This window comes from Thamnophis sirtalis, unplaced genomic scaffold (genome assembly GCF_051295495.1).
Source record: "Thamnophis sirtalis isolate CommonGarterSnake01/CBP01778 unplaced genomic scaffold, rThaSir2_p1.2 scaffold_2, whole genome shotgun sequence".
Classification (NCBI taxonomy): Eukaryota; Metazoa; Chordata; class Lepidosauria; order Squamata; family Natricidae; genus Thamnophis; species Thamnophis sirtalis.
Genome location: NW_028261382.1, coordinates 136624020 through 136641487, shown reverse-complemented (window position 1 = coordinate 136641487; position 17468 = coordinate 136624020). Strand labels below are relative to the sequence as shown.

The window sequence follows — 17468 nt, the reverse complement described above, 5'->3', positions numbered from 1 at the left end:
CCCTATCTAGTTTAGATGTAAATTTCATACATAGGATATGTAACAAACTAACATTTTTGAAAGGTTGGAGTTAAACACCTCCACACTGACAACCTCTGTATGCATGAACATGTGTTTTATAATACATAATATGGCATTAAACTTTCAGCACTACTAGAAGTCTCCTTCAGTTCTTGCTGTAATGCTATACTCTAGGATGATGGGCATCTCCATACACTGGGCTTCCTTTTCTTCTTGCAGGAATGTCATTATCAGATTTCATAACATCATTGGTGAATGTCAGATGTGTCCTAAAGATAGAAGACTGGCAGAGGAAGTCATTCAAAAAACATAATGACAAACTCACCAAGTTTCCAACACAAAAATTCAAAAGCAGTTTAACTTGGGAAATTCTAGACATTTTAGACCAGTAAACTGTAAGAAAATTCCCAGAGATTGGCACTCTAATAAATCATTAACAGACCCATTGAAATAAGCTCCATCTATAATAAATAAAAATAGAGCAACCCAAAATCAAATAAATAAGCTCTCAGCATATCTTTCCTCATCACACCTTTATTAACCAACCCCTAGATAAACAGGAAAAGGAAAAAAGAATATTCCACTCCAAGGGCAATCAGAAGTAGCAATATCCCAGTCAAGGTCAGTAGGGCAAGCTATTACATATAAACAGTCTGCAAATTCCATTCCTCCATTCACTGATGCTGTGATTTAGTCTGGCAGTGAAATGTGTGTGAAAAGCTAAGCAAATGGAAAGAACACCAAGTACCTAAAAATTCATCCTGGACTAAATATATTCTCCACAAATAACATCCATATGTTCCTTAATATAAGTTTGATGATGCCTACCAACCATTCTTTTAAGGACATCCCCTCATAACCCAGCCCTTTCTCCCACCCTAATAAGTGAAGCCACCTAACCCTATTTCTGTTTGTTCCAAAGTTAAAATGATTGTTTCAACTTCTACCAATTCAAGCCTCGCTAACCAGTGGTGATGTAGCAGAAGGAGGAGAAACATGAAAGAAAGTACATGAAATACCAAGAGTGAACAGCTGCACAAGACAGAGAAATATGCAATAATCTGCTGAAAATCCTTAGGGTACATAGGAGCTAAAGCACCTGATCCATAGGATGAATTAGGACCTTACCATCCCACACCCCATCCCCCAAAGTAGCAAAAATCTACTTTGCTTAAGTTGACCCACAACACTTTTTATTGGCCTTATTACTTTGACAGATTAGATTTCACCTATTGGAACAAAGCAAAGTATGGCAATATGCTTCTGCACCATTATGTGGATTACAGTAAAGCATGTTAAAGCAGCAGCTTGAATTTCCCCAGAATAATCTCTCTTGGGCTGCAAAACAAGTTTGTTTTCTGAGTCTTTCTGTTGCCATCTAATGATAAGAAGGTTGATTCAGTCTTCCATCTTTCCAAGGTAAGGTGAAATAAGGACCCAGATTGTAGTGAGCAATATGCTGTAAATTGCTTAGATAGGGCTGTAAAGCACTCTGAAGTGGTATATAAATCCAAGTGTTATTGATACATATAATGCTATATATTTGACAATTCAGACTTCTCATTCTAGTGATATGCCATCCTGAATCATATCCTGGTTGCCATGTGAAAAGAAGATACAAACTCAAGGTAGACCACTCCAAACTTGATTGCAGAAAATATGACTTTTGCAACAGAGTGGTCAATGCCTGGAATGCACTACCCGACTCTTTTGTTACATTCTCAAACCCCCATAACTTTAACCTGTCTAGTGGGGACCTCGCCCCTCTCCTAAGATGTCTGTAAGGGGGCATGCATAAGCGCTCCAGTGTGCCTACCATACCTGTCCTATTGCCCCAATTTATTCGTACTCATTTCCTGTGTTCATGCCCATGTTTATACTTATACCTGTTATCTCATACATATTTGACTAAATAAATAAATATGGGGAAGTATATTTTAGACTAATGATAGCCAGTAGCATGCATCCTTCCCATGTAAAACATAGTTTTGTCCCACAGAAATCTATTAATGAGAAATTAAAACTGATTTGATCATATGACATATCTCTAAAAGGAGGGGAGAAGGATGCATAAATGTATATATTGTGGGGTTGTGTGGCTTAAACACTACAAATCTGTTCTTCTGTAGTAAAAAAAGAGATATTAACAACAGTGTCTGAAGCATTAGTTTCTGCTTGTTTCCTATTGGATAGGAAATCCTTGGTTCCCCCCCCCCCCCGCTTTATGGTTTTCTTACTTTTTAAATTGTAAGCTGCACAGAGCCATCTGCAATTGGGTAGCCTTTAATTTAATAAAATAAATAAATGCAATGGTGACGAGCAAGCCAGTATGATTAAGATCAACTTTGGGGTTGCCAATTATCCATGTTCATAATGCCACAAGCAACTTCCAGAAAATTGCCAATGTCCCTGGAACTCTACAGTCACAGGGCAAAACTGCTGAAATATAAAGAGTCATTCTCTCCGAGCAAGAGTCAATGATACATTATAAATGAATGCATAATGAAGCCTCATGATCATTGCAAATCAGAAATTGGAACCATAAATAAGATCAGTCAGAATTACACACTTTCCCATGTCAACTATTAACTGGCTCGAACATCTGACCTGGTCCATACATAGTGTGCAGGCACAGGATGTTGAATGACTTTCAAACTTTATTTTACACACACGCATATTACATAGGAATGTACTGCACACATAGGAACTTGAATGCTGAACAAATGACAATAGCCATTTAGGGCAATTGCGAAGTGAGAAGCATGCATGGAAGAATTCAAAGTTCTTTGCTTATCTAATTTGAAGATATTCAATACTGTATGAATATAATCAAAAACATACTGAATAAAAGACATTTATTAAAAGGTTTTATATTATTAACACTTTATTATATGTTAAGTTTTTAATATTTCTGTAACTTTTATAAAAATGCAAATTGCATAGTAGAACTGCAAAAGACAAATAAAAAAATACAGTATAACATCTTAAGCTCATCATTATTGAGTTAACTGATTTCTTGATAATGCAATTTTATGTAAGCTAAATCCCATTGTTCTTGCGGGTTTGCTCCAAGGAAAGCGCTTATGCTTACATCTTTAAAATATTTGCCTTCAGATTTTTTAGCTGATTTAACAATTTTCAAAATAGTCTTTATCTGGTCAATCCCTTTCCCATAGAAATATAAACTTTAACATTACTAAAAAAAATCAGAATAGGAAAGCATGATACTTAGAAAGATGCCTAGAAAAGTTGGCAGCATGAATTTTCTGTATTTTTAATGCAGTAAATATGTATATTTTTGTTTTTACTCATTAAAGTGTTATCTTAGTTGTCATTTGATTTTTTTTTCTGTTAAGAAATTACTTTGCATGCTAATCTGAGAGAAAATATCAGAACACCTTGGCAACATGTATGGACTCCAATTCCCAAAATTTCCCAGCCAGCATGGAAGTTGAAGTCTACATAACTTGAAGTGGCCAAAGTTAAGAAGCTTTGTTGTACATGACTTTGCTTTTACTTTCAATGTTTTTCATACTGTTTGTTCCCACTAGGATTTTGGATCATTCAGATGAAGTAAGCAAGATTTTATTCAAGCATCCCTCTGTAGACTATTGATGAAAGTCATCTGTTAATGCTACGCCCTACAAGGAATTCTAACTTGGGTTATCTGGGAAGATTTGCTGGAAATGCAGTCCAGTTACCCAATACTGGCATCCTTCTGCATTAATTGTTCTTCTACTTCTCAACTGGTTGCCACACAATCTGGCAGATTTGCTTTTTGGTAGGCCTGCTAGCACTCCAGAGCAATTTGTCATCAATATTACTCCAATGCCTTAAGCCCTTTTCTGCTCCTGCAGTAGTTATGGTTACTATAAGACTGCAAGGTACATAATTGTGGCCTTCTAAGTCACCATCCTTCTGCAAGCCAGTTCTGTTTCTCTTTGTACTTTTTCCCCCAAAAGCAGGTTCAGACACAGAAGCCCATTGAAAACCAATGCTTTCTGTGGCCTGCTTTCTTTCAAGATTGAAGACTTTGTGCCTTTGAAATTAGCACTCACAGTCAGAAAAAAACAATCTGAGCAAAATCAAGGCACAGATGGAAAATAATTGTCTGTGCAAAAGGAAGGGGGCGGAGGTGGAATCCATTAAGTAAGGTAAGGAGAAAAGGTCAGAAAAGGGCTTGAATACAGTTGCCACACATGCAACTTACAAAAGGCAGACATTGCTAGATTTTTTTATGAGTTCCTACCTTTTCTCCAGTAAAGATTTCTTATCAGAACCTATCTTTGTGAGTTTCAGTCCTACCAGTTGGGTGGTACCTGAAATTTAATCATTTTCTTAATCCTTCAGTCCTTCTGGTGACTGAAAAAACTTGCAGTCAGTAGAAGGTGGGGGAAAATATAATTCAGTCTATTCCCTCAGTAAAAGAGGATTTGCAAACTGATTCAGATATTATTTTCCTGCCTCTGCCCCCCACCCTTTTTTCCTTTCTTTTGCAAAAGGAAAAGACAAAACCTGGTCAACAGTCTTAGGAAACTGAAATAAGTGTTATTCTCAGTATATGTAATTCTGTAGTCTTAAATTGATTTCCCTTAAAAAGGTAACCCAACACAGATAGGGATGCTTAGATTTGTGTATGTGTATATACTACTTTCACATTATTTCAAACTCAGTACTTTATTAAATATCTCCTTGATAGTGTCTGAAAAAGTATTTAAAAATTAATGTTTCTACTTCCTACCTCCATATCTGATTCAGATGCATATTGTGCCCAAATTGTGATAATATTATGGTATGTCCTTTGTTAAAGGAACATTAGTGGCTTTCTAGTATAAAAGCCTAACTACTTATTTTTTATGATTTTTTTCTTACAGCACTTGAAGCTCCCAAACCTATATTCCTGAGAATTATGTCAAGTACAATTAAATTACATGAACAAAAACTAAGATTTAAAAAATCAGTAGTAAAAAAGAGTAATTGCTATATCAACTGATACATAGAGCTGCTTTTTTTGCATCATGAAGTAGCATCTAAGATCACCTGAGAGAAAGTTCCTTTAAAAGCTATGGGTATATTTACACAAAGTTTCAAAGCATATTATATGTGTTTTAGATTACAGTGGCTAAGCATAAATCAGTATTCCTATGTGAACCAGGCTATCACATTATATCTTAATAGTGTTTGTTTTGCAATAACATATTAGTACATTTGATTGGTAAATTTTTGATTTATATCAACCACAGACATTTGTGTTTGGTAACACAGTCTATAGCACAGTAGGCAAATATACCACTGAGAAAGAACCCACTGAACATAAAGGTTACTTTAGAGGAAACATTCACATATTAATAGTCTTAATACATCACCATTCACAAGGAGTCCAAAATGAATAAAGAAATACTTATTTCACAGAACACATAAAACAGGGGGGGGGGTAGCATCAGATATGAACACAGGAAACAGCTTATAAGTATTTCACCATGTTTGTCAGCTTCTCCATGGCATCTAGCTAGCTACTAGGAAAATGCTTGTTCTGATCAAGCAGAAGCTATATTTACCTTTTGGCAGGCCGAATTTCAGCAGATGGTCCAGTTGCATAACATTTTCTAGGGATGAAACAATCCCCTTTCACATCAAAGACTTTCTCATTTTTATTTTGTAAATAACCTTATCTCAAATCGTAATACCTGATATTGATCTATAAATAATTTTTGGAGAGTCTTACAGCTTTATTTAATTTTGTATTTAAATGATCAGTTGACCAAAACCATCAAAAAGCACCTGTATTTTTTTTTAAATGGAATTAATTGTTTCTTTTGGGGATAGGTATTCCGAGTCTATACCTATTTAAAACAGCTGAAATTTTCCATGACCTTTGGATCCTGCAACTTAAAGCATTAGTTTCATCAGTACCTCATTCTGGTTAATAAGTATTTCTCCTGCCCAGATATAGTTTACTTCATGTCAGTGGTTATCAAAAAAGAGAAATACTTTGAAGATAGTTTATAGATTCCATTAAAAAGTCAATCAAATATTTAGAAAATTCTTCAAAAGAGCCTGCTTCACCATTAAATTCTTCTGGCAGAAGGCTGACTGGAAAATGTTTCTGGAGGCCATGTGCAAAGTTATTCCCATGCAGATGAATCTACAATTAGATAGCAGATAAATCAGATAATCACATTAAATTAGACATAAGGTACCATGAAAATAGATTCCAATCACCAGTCCAGGAGATTGGATCTGAAAGTCTAAATAGACCAAGATTACAATTCAATGAATAGAAATCTATACAGAAAATATGTATAAAGTTATATGGAGCTGAGATAAGTGGACAGGGTAGGAAAGCAAACCTCTTTCAGCCTTCCATCTGAAAGTACTTTTCCCATCCTCCTCCCCCACAGCCAGCTAATACAGCTTTAGCTCAGAATTAACACTATCAGAAAGAAATATACAAATATATAATTGTCGTATACTTTACTTTGTAGGGTAAGAGCTCTATTTTCTCAGACATATATCAGATATAAATTTGTTGGTCCACTCACCATATTTTTTGGATTATAACACCTTTTTCCCTCAAAAAAGAGGGTAAAAATCTGTGTGCGTTTTATACACTAAATACAGCATTTTTAGCCTCCCGAAACTCCAACCCCATTGCAAAAATGGCTGTGCATAGCCTTTAGGAGACGTCCAGAGTGCTCCTGGGGGCTGGGGAAGGCAAAAATGAGTAAAACACGGGCCATTTTTTGCTCATTTTTGCCCTCCTCAACTCCCAGGAGCAATCTGAAAGCCTCCTGAAGGCTATGCATGCCTTTTTTTAAAAAATGAAAAACGGGGCCGTTTTTGGGAGGTCTGCAGAGTGCAAAAACTTTTTTTTTTTAATTTGCCTCTTCAAAATCTTGGTATGTCTTATACTCCGCAAAATACAGTAAGGGTAAAATTTTGAAAATATAGAGGTGGAAGAGACATCTTCAAGAATTGTAATTATGTAATTATGTGGAATTAAATGATTACATGATTTTTCCAGGAAGTGCTGCAAAAGAAAATCTGGCTTTCAGAAAAAAGTCCATAATGTTGCAAGCATGTAGTATATTTTTATTATGAAAAGAAGGAAATGGACAATAGCACTATTTATCAACCTCAACAACTTTAAGCTATGTGGATTTCAGTGGCCAGAAATCATTAGGTAGCCAAGTTGCTGAAGTTGAGAAACACTGGGGTACTTTATACATTTTCAAAAGTGGGTTTGATTTGTTTTTTTCCTTCGGAAGAAATAAATATGAACTAGATTACTTGGATTAAAAAAAAGGACTCCCAGCAATATTTGGGATTAGAATCTTTTACATTCCTATCATTCTATCATCAGGAAATCAGGAAAAGAAACTTTTACATTTCTATATCAGGAAATAACAATTTCACTCAAAACTACTCAGCAGAATACATACACTTAGCAATAACACCTTTATCTATGAACTTGCATATTCCTTTGAACTGATACAATAGTAGGTTTATAGGTGGTTTCCTGTTAATTATAATAATAAAAGAATTGTTGAATCAGAAGAAAATGGATGTATTTATTTCAAAAGAAAAAAGTGCTGGGTGCTGAAATAATAAGGGATCAATTCCATAGCAAATAAGAATTTGTGCTTACTTACCCTTGCTTTGATTTTTTCAGGGAGTAAAAGCTTAATTAGATTAAAAACATGGTAAAAAATTATAGGCTCTCTAATCAAGTGGATTCCTCGAACTTTTAGTGGGAAACCATCCTGCCAAAAAGGGAAAAATAAGAAAATAAAGTCGAGGTGAGTTTGCTTGTTATATATATATAATTGATTTGAGCTCTGAACTTGGCAATTTGGTTGCAAACATTTCATCACCATGTGAGGAGACATTGTCAGTTCGTTTTGAGTTAAACTCAAAATGATTCAAAACACACTAACAATGTCTCCTCAAATGACGACAAAATGTTTGCAACTAAATTGCCAAACATGGAGCGCAAACAGCCTAACTACCAATCGAGCTACTAATATTCAAACATATTTCAAGGTCAATAAATTCAATATAGAAAACAATTTCTTTGAAAAGGTTTTAAACATCATTGTTTTATATGGACAACCATACCTGTGTTTTGACGTATGAATGGACTGTATTTATATAATAATTACTGAATACTCAATTGTAAGGTGAAAGAATTGATTTCAGAATTGTATCTATTTCAGACATATCTTTTGAATTATTAAGACTTGATTATGGATCATCAAAATATATTTTAAATTAATTCAAGCAGTTGTCAACTCAAGTGCACTGAGAACTATGGAGACAATGTGAAATTATTGACTACAAACCCAAGACAGTACACATCTTTGCACTATAAGCAAGCCACAGTGTCAGACAATCCAAGGTGACCAAGCTCTTTAGAGCATATAATAATACAGGACAAACCTGGAGAGTGTGAAGTCAGCAGTGGTTGCATCCAAGCAAATCTATGGACCATTCTTCTTCACACCTAGCTGCCTATTTAGAATATGGACAAAAACCAAGATGGGGGCAGCCTGGCAGACATATTCTTTATTCAGTTTGAAGAGAGTTTAATTTTGAATTGTAGCATAAAGCTATACTTATTTATGTTTTACATGGGAAGGATGCATGCTACTGGCTATCATTAGTCTTTATTTATTTATTTAGTTTGTCAAACATGTACAAGATAACAGGTATAAGTATAAACATGGACATGAACACAGGAAATGAGTACAAATAAATGGGGACAGTAGGATAGGGATGGTAGGCACGCTGGTGCGCTTATTAGGAAGGGTGTGAGGTCCACAGTAGACAGTTTAAGGTTGAAGCTATGAGGGCTGAAAAGGTGCTATTTATTTGCTTCAATTCAGCTACCTGATTTTAGTTCTTGGAAATTAGCATAATATGCCTCAGTGGAATAAATAAGAATAAAGCTTACTGTGAGTGCAAATGTTATTTTCTTGGTCACTGCTGGAGTGACCTGAAATGCATGAGCAAATTTCCATCCTTGGAGATCGAAGATTGCCTTGACTCCATTACGTTGGGTATCTGGCTCTCTTGCCAAAAGCTCAGATAGCATAATACTTACACGAAAGAGATCATATGCTGTAAATATCTTAGGATCCCATCGTGCTAAATGAAATATATATATACACAGAGAGAGAAAAAGATATGAATTATTTAACAATAAGCCAATTTTTCTGCACAAAGTGAATATTTACCCTTAAATAAAATTCTGAACTAGGCAACAGGAATAATGGGAAACATTAAAAAGTTTACTTATGTTTTCCAAAACTTGTGCATCATGAACTATTCCAGACACTAGGTAGGCTTAATAGCAATCATACATTATTTGTTCAACTGATATGATTTTCCTAACACACAATGAGAATCAATTTTATGAAAGCTAATATATAAACACAAATTAAAAACACCTATAGTTTCTATACTGTGAAAACAATTAAGACAAATTAGGAGTCACAATTTAAATACAACCATACTTTATAGGCCACTTCACAAAGTTTATCATAATTATTCTTGCTAAGAAAACAGTTATAATAAATAAAAATAAGAGTGTGATAAGCATTACTACAAATGTCTACATCATTGATTTCAAAGACTGGATGAATGGATGAACAAGGAAATGAGGTACTAGATTATTCTCCATCAACTCCAAATCTGTCAGTTCTTCATAGGGAAAAGAACTAGATAGGGGTTTTCTTAAAAAGCAGTCTAACTGATCTTTATTTTTCTTATTTTCCAATTGCTGAAATAGTTGGGCTTGATTAACACAGGTTAAACGCTACTATTGTATAGAACAATCCCAACAGACTTTCTTTACCTGTGAAATTCTACTCTAGCAGTAAAGGGGCACAATAGTGCATCTAATCTTCTTTTACAGCTATCAAACATAGAAACACTCTCTGAACTGCTTATATTTTCTTGTATTTTCAGGAGAATTAAAAACTGCTTAACTCTAATTAGATTCTATTTAAATTTCTTGGAACACATAACATATCAGTGAGAGAGAGTAAAGTCTGAGCAGATGCGCTCCTAAATATTTAATTCAACATCATTAAAAGCATAGTCTCTGTGTATTATAATCTACATTTTGCCCCGAGTCTTCCAAGTTGCTTGTTCAAACAAACTCTCTTTCTTCATTCTCTAGTTTTTATATGATTATTGCTTTATGGCTATGTTTATTCCATTCCTCCCCCTTCATACCTTAATAATCAACAGCCCACAAAAATTATCTGTACATTATTTGACTGAATGTTGGCCAAATATTACTGCTGATCTTAGTGCAGCATTTGCCTTAAGACAAATTTCCCTTTCCAAACTGTTTGAAAATAATAATAAAGGTACAGATGTAAGATTCATTTAAAATGAAAGCAAAGTGTCCATGAAAGAGATGTGGTGGCATAGTGGTTAGAATGCAGTACTGAAGGCTACTTCTGCTAACTGCCATCTGCCCACAATTTGGCAGTTGAATTCTCAGCGGCTCAAAGTTGACTCAGCCTTCCATCCTTCCTAGGTCAGTAAAATGACCCAGATTGTTGGGATCAATATGATGACTCTGCTTAGAGAAGGCTGTAAAGTGCTTTAAAGAGTCTAAGTGCTATTGCTATTGCTTTATATACCATAATAATGAACTCAAAAGGCAAAGGCAACAGAAAACACAAACTATTTTGGGTGAGATTAAAAAGAAGAGAAATTAAAGAAGTTTCCAGAGAAGATAATTATTTCTCAACCAATGAAACTTCTACAGCAACAATTATCTATGTTAGCATTAAGAGAAATGGAAATAAAAATAAATTATGCAAACAAAAAAATGAGTTTTCAAATAAACCAGGGAAATGATGGAAAAAATATTTAAATTACAAGAGAGTGATACTATAATAACAGATAATGTGACTATGCAAAAAGTATTTCAATATAATTCCAATTTATATAAAGGAAAATAAATTTCCCTGGAGAAAATAGATGAATATTTAAATTTTAAAAAGTTTTACTGAAGATTACAGAGAAATAGATTATAAACAGACCAGGGGTGGGTTCCTGTACCAGTTCGCTTCATGCATGCGCCTGCTGCGCGTTGCTCGCTCATGCGCAGTTGACTTTAAATTGATGTGCATATATGCAGAAACATGCTGGCAATGGCAGAACAGACCAGGGAACTGCTTCAGGGGTGTGGCTAGCCTGGGTCACTACCGGTTCTGCAACCCAGGCCAAATCACCACTATTGATTTGGCCGAACCGGGCTGAACCGGGAGCAACCCACCTCTGAAACAGACCCATAACAATAAGATATGTTTGTGAAGTTATTAAAAAAAGACTAAAACAGGAAAGGAAGGAGGTCAATTGTTTCCTAAGTAAAAGGCAGAAAAGGAGAGGGGAGAAAAAAGCCTTCTTTTACTTGTGTGTGTGCGCACACACACACACACAGACAGACACGCACAGAGAGGAAAGTAAGTTATCAAATATGGTCCAGTGTGGCTGCTCATCCTTCACTTCTCCAGCTGGTCAACTTTAGCTTCTTTTTGCAGGCAATCTTCTAACCTTGTTAACTAGCCAGGAGAACCTGAATTACAGCTCTCTTCTCCTCAATCCCAGAATCAGCAATTTCACTGAGCAAAGGGCAAATAGTAGAAGGTGCAATGGACATGGCCGTGGCTTCTGGTCCTGATCATAAGGTCTGAGGGCAATTTATCCACTATCCCTGTATGTGCATTCTTCCCCTTCATCATCCTTCACTTTGGTGTTAGAAACTAGATAGAGTATCCTATCTAGTTTCTAACACCATAATCAACATAAAAGTTACTTGCCAATTCTATAAATGACAACTCTAGAACCACATGGATCCCTCTCTTTCAAAATTCCAATGTAGCCTGTTTGCAACAAGCTAAGACTTGAGGATGGATGTAGATTTGCAATTATTTCTGGGCAGTCCCTTCTCCATTTGTGGTAGTTTTTGAAAACCTAAGAACAGAAATAATAAACAGAGATGGAAATGAGATAACACAATATCATAATTTCATATATATATATTTTCATGGATAATAACAGTCTGATATCACCTACTAAAATTCTGGATGTCACAAGCTTAGACCTATAATACTTTCCTGTGAGTTTCTGTCTTCTCAGGAATCTCCTTGAACACCAAACCTCAAAGTTGATTATACAGCCAGTCTTTAACATACAACCGATCACTTAATTTCTGTTCAAAGTTCCAAAGGACTGACTTGGGGGTACTTGGCACCTAGATTCTAAGTTCCAATGAACATGACTGCATTTCAGGCACACCACAACCTGACTGTATTTACAGCCATTTGCAGGATCCTGTACTCATGTAACTACATTTTATGACAGTTTTACAAAGTCTGCATTTACTTCTGATTTTCAGCAAAACCATGTCCAAAGCCAACCATTAGTTTGCTTCACAACTATGATGTTTACTTAACAATCATTGCAGAAAAATTACTTTACAACTGTCATGAGTTACAACCATGCTGGGCAGGCTCCATTATGGTTGTAACCCAAGGAGTGCTTGTACAAGAGAGAGGGAGGGAGGGAGGAAAAAGAGAGATAGAGAAAGAAAAAAAAGTTGTGTATTTATATGAACTCTATCATAGCTGGTGAACAACAATTTAAATGGCCATTAGTGTTTATTTAGATTTTTGCAGTCCAAAAATTATTTATAATGTAGTCCATTGCCGATTCTAATGCTACAATCCTGGTTTATGGAAAGTTTCAGGTACTTTCTTGCCTATGCCTATGCCTGTCTATGCCTATATGAATGCTTATTCACCATGGACTTAATTGGCTTTACCTCCTAGTAAATGCATTTTAGATTTTGCTTACTTTTCATGTAAGGCATTTCATAGAATCACTTAGCAGATATTAGCAGTTAGCCAAGTTCCCAAAATGCAATCACAGGACCATGAGGGTGGGAGACAGACAACCAGAACTTGAACCTGGGTTGTAAGTACATTTTTGCGGGTCTGTAACAACCATGGCCACTAAGCGAGAATTATTATCGGTATCACACATACACACATGAAGACAAGAAATTTTCATAATTTAACATTCTAACTTAAAGCTATTCAAATTTAATACATCAGAACAAATTAATTTTATTCTGTAAAGCCAGTATGGAAGTGGTATATGGAATGGCATGAATTGGTTATAAACATTAAAACAGGACATAAGAGTTTGAAGTTGTCCAAATATTGCCATTGATTATTTTTTGCATTATGAGTTACCCATGATAGAATCAAGCAAACTTTAATAACACTGCCATCTAGTCTTCATTTTGGAAATAGTTTACCTTAGTGCCACACATACTTTGGATTTCTAAGGCAAAACAATGCTTTGGAGCATGTTTGGGCAAGCACTAAATTGTTAAATGTATATTATTCTAGATTCACATGAGAAGGTGTAGGTAATGTAATTACATAATCCTGGTGGATACTATAGGACTATTACAAAAACTTTTTGCCTTCAGGTTTAAAGCATTTCATTATTCTAGCCAACAATAGTACCAACATGGAATATTAAATAACTGTATTATGGCAATTGTGTGGGAAGATCAGAAGGAACATTTGAATGAAGCACAACGAGTGAGGATTAGATTTTAATAAAAATAAGCTATTATTATTGCTAAAACTGACAATCAATATGCACAGCTCCATATCACCTTCATAGAGCGCAATATATTCTGTCTCTGCACTTTTACAAATAGGCCCGGGAAAGCTATTGGATGCAATAGTAACAACAAATTGCCTGCCTCAGATATAGTAATAAAAATGCCAATGCACATACATTTCTTAGTGAACAAAATGAGTTAGGTTGGAATCAAATATGTGCTTAGCATAGATTGAAATGTCAATATAAATAAATGTTGCTCTGTGTAGCAATATTAGTTACAGTGTGATCTGATCTGAATGCAAGATACAGGAATGTTTTGCAAAAGGTGAGTTGGAACATAAATTAATAGCTCAAAGCTCCATATTATTTGTTAATGCAAGGATTCCCAGTCCCCGGTCCATGAACCAGCATCGGTCTATAGCCTGCCAGGAAACAGGCAACACAAGCTAGTAAAGGCCTAGGTGCTCAGGTGCAGGACCCAGGCAGTGATGAAACCATGCCCCTTTAGTCCATAGAAAAACCACCCTCCACGGAACCAGGATCTGGCATCCAAAAGTTGGGGATCATCGTGTTAATGGATTCCAAGTTTATTATTTATTAAATGTACATGTATGCTCACATGATGACAATAAACTCAGATAGCAAAGTTGAATAGTGTTTGGGCTAAAGTTTTAAAGGAGTAAATAAAAATATTTTGAACTGCCTCTTCTATCGTATATCTGACACAGAATCCTTCTCAGAGCCAGAACCGTATACTAGAAACATCTGCAATAAAAAAAATCATGATAAATTCCTCCCATGTCTGCTTCATACACATTTTAAAATTCCCCATATTCTAAGGAAGTTTGAAATTTCCTACACATTTTTGTTATAGGTTTTTGAAACTGATTGTTAGAAAGCTTGATTTGTCAAACAGCAGTAAGAATATGAAAGATGAGAGCAAAACTTTGAAAAGCATATAAAAGGACAGAGAAATGATAGAATACTAAATAATAACCATATAACTAAGTAGTAACAATAAACTAAACAAAGGTTTGGGAAACAGAATATTTGTTTTTATTTATTCCACCTTCTCTTCTTGTGTCTGCTTTCCCACAATTATTGTGAAAATGGGAATTTGTATTTGTGTGTTGTAGGTTTATTTCTATTTCTTTGAAATATGGTAATCTAGCTGGGTACAATGTCTGGTTTGTGCAAACTCAACATTTCACTTTGAATTAAGATGACACAGGAAAACAAAAGCTTATAGAGGCAGAAATAAAAACAGGCAAACAGGGAAAACAGTGACATACATGTACCGCATGAAAACATGAACTCTGTCACTATTTGTATAGTTGTAGTTTTCTTTCTCAGTATCTTTCAGGAATCTGAGCTCAGTGCCTTGAGCATTGCGTCCAGAATTTTAAATTCTTCTTTTAGCTTTTTATTGTCTTTTCTGTGCTCCTTATTGCTCTGAGGTACAAAGGTGATGGAAGTTATTACTATAGCTGTCTTTAACAGCACAAAAAAGCTAGAAGAAAGACAAACTAAATACTACTGGATGGGTGGTGCTTTAAAAAAGGAAAGACAGACACATGCTTAAATAAATCTGAACTGGAAAAAAAAAAGGATCAGTGCCACACAAGTGAAGAATGGCTTCCAACTGATACAAAAGCCACCCCAACCTTGTGTAAAGGAATTTATTCCTGGTGAGTAAGAAGGAAGTGAAGAAATGGTTGCTAAACACTGGGAAAGTAGAAAATATGAAAAAGAGACTCTGGAAGAGAATGTTTCTGACTTGACCAATGCTATCCTTAAAAAGGGTGGGGGCAGTGAAAGTTTTGGAAAGGCTTTCAAAATTCTGTTAATGTGTCCTATAAAATAAAGTAGCATTTCTGGAGTATCTCATGACCTGGCCTATCTTCAAGGGCTAAAGATCAAGAACGACAACTGTTCAACCATAATGTCTATGGAGATTCTCAATTATCCAGGTCATGGTTGTCCCAAAGGTGCTTTTTCAAGAGGCAACTGGAGTTTCTGGTTTTTTGTTGAAGATGTTTTGTTTCTCATCCAAGAAGCTAGTGGTGGAAGCTTCTTGGATGAGAAGTGAAACATCTTCAAAGAAAACCAGAAACTCCAGTTGCCTCTTGAAAAAAGCACCTGTGGTTCAACAATAATAGATTTCTGACATCCAAGATTATGCAGTTCAATATTCTTTCAAGACGAAAGAGCAATTTGAAAAAGATGAAGGGTAGCCATTAAGAAGCAAAAACCAGGCACAGGATGAGGTGAGGTGTGCCTTGCCATTGTTGTCCCCTTGCCACTGTCTTTTTCTGATGGGCTTCAACTTCCCAATCTAACCCGGCATTTCCCTTGCAGTCATCTACTGAAGTAATAACCAGTCCAGACCTTGCTTAGTTTCAAATAGGTGTAGGCACCTGCTTGGGCTCTTTCATAAAACAATTTACAGAATCAACACATTCCAATTGGTGGAAGTCTCTGACAAAGAGAAGAGCAATGCTCAGCGTCTCTAGTGAAGCAGATGGAGGCCAAAGAGGAAAGCAAGAGGATCTTTATAAGCTGGTAACCTTCCAGCTGTTTAGCATGGAAGGATCTGTGCGACGATGGCGAGAAGGAAGAGTCCGAGCCAGACAGCGAAGCAAAATTACTTGAAGAAACCCGCGCGCCAGTCTTGAGCTAGGAAGGGAGGAAGCAGGGAGGGAGGGCGTTCGTGTTCCTGTTCTTCTCCTGGGGACCGGGATCGCTTTACCTTCCAGGCCAGGTCGCTGTCGAAGTCTCGACACCGCAAAAAGCGGATCAGACAGGCGTCAGAAAGGTCAGACTGGCGGACTTCTAGGTTCTCTTCCACGGCTCTCCACCTCAGCGCTGCAACAGCGGCCCTCACCTGAGGGGAGTCGTCCGGCAAGTCGTTGAGGTTACCCGGCGGGGAAATAGGCTGGTCTCGGTCCATATCACTGCACGGAGTCCCGAGGAGAGGCAGGAAGGCGCTTCCTAAGCGCCCCTGCCCATAACTACCGGGAAAAGAGAGGAACGAAAAGAAGAGCTTCGTCCCGTAAACAACTGGCACAGCCAACTCAGTTGCGAAAAGAAGCAATACTCCGTGCCCCACCCCATGGCAAATAATAAGGGCAGCATTAGGACGGTCCACGCTCAGCTATTCCCCAGCCAACACTTCGGTAAAGAAAGACGGCGCAGGAGGAGCACCTTGCGCAACCCGAATAACACGGGAGTGGAGAAGCAAAGGACCTTTTGGGACAGTAGAGCCCGGCTGTTGCCAATCTCCAAGGCTGCTACTAACATGGACGCAGAAAGCGAAGCCAGCTTCTTCAGTCAACTTTTCTCCGAGTAGTTAAGCAGATTGTGGCAGAATAAAGTCGCTCTCCCTGTGTTACAGAAGTCTCGGTAGGATTGGCTGGATTCACTTCGAAAGCTAAATGCTACCTAGCTGTAAACAAAGCTAGAATGCACTTTGTTTAATTTTGGCTTAAGCTGTTATAGGCTTAAGCTGTGTTATATTCAAGGTCTCTTCGAGTGGCACTCCTGGCTTAATTATTGTTGAGGTGTCCTGTGACTATTTTGGAACCTGATTTATATCAAGGCAGGGGTTTGTTTGTTTGGTTTTGTGGTGCTCCTGTTTGGCTCTTACTACCTACCATAAAACAATAAAGTCCTATGTTTAGAGCAGGGGACAAAAGTTATGTGTGAGAGAACTCTGACTTCACAGATTAAGTCATTCAACAAGGATCACCTTTTGGCTTAGCACAATTTAAGGTAAAGGTTCCCCT

At 36.6% G+C, this 17468-nt stretch overlaps 1 protein-coding gene across 1 annotated transcript; it reads right to left on the bottom strand.

Annotated features, from left to right (window-relative positions):
- Positions 1 to 2660: 2660 nt before the first annotated feature.
- Positions 2661 to 17251, bottom strand: TTPA (alpha tocopherol transfer protein). Its single transcript, XM_014060089.2, has 5 exons — positions 16433 to 17251; positions 11862 to 12015; positions 8975 to 9168; positions 7674 to 7784; positions 2661 to 6166 (listed from the first exon to the last, which is right to left on the bottom strand). The coding sequence occupies exons 1-5, from the start codon at positions 16631 to 16633 to the stop codon at positions 5996 to 5998; spliced, it is 831 nt and encodes a 276-aa protein (XP_013915564.1). The 5' UTR covers positions 16634 to 17251; the 3' UTR covers positions 2661 to 5995.
- Between the last annotated feature and the right edge of the window lie 217 nt (positions 17252 to 17468).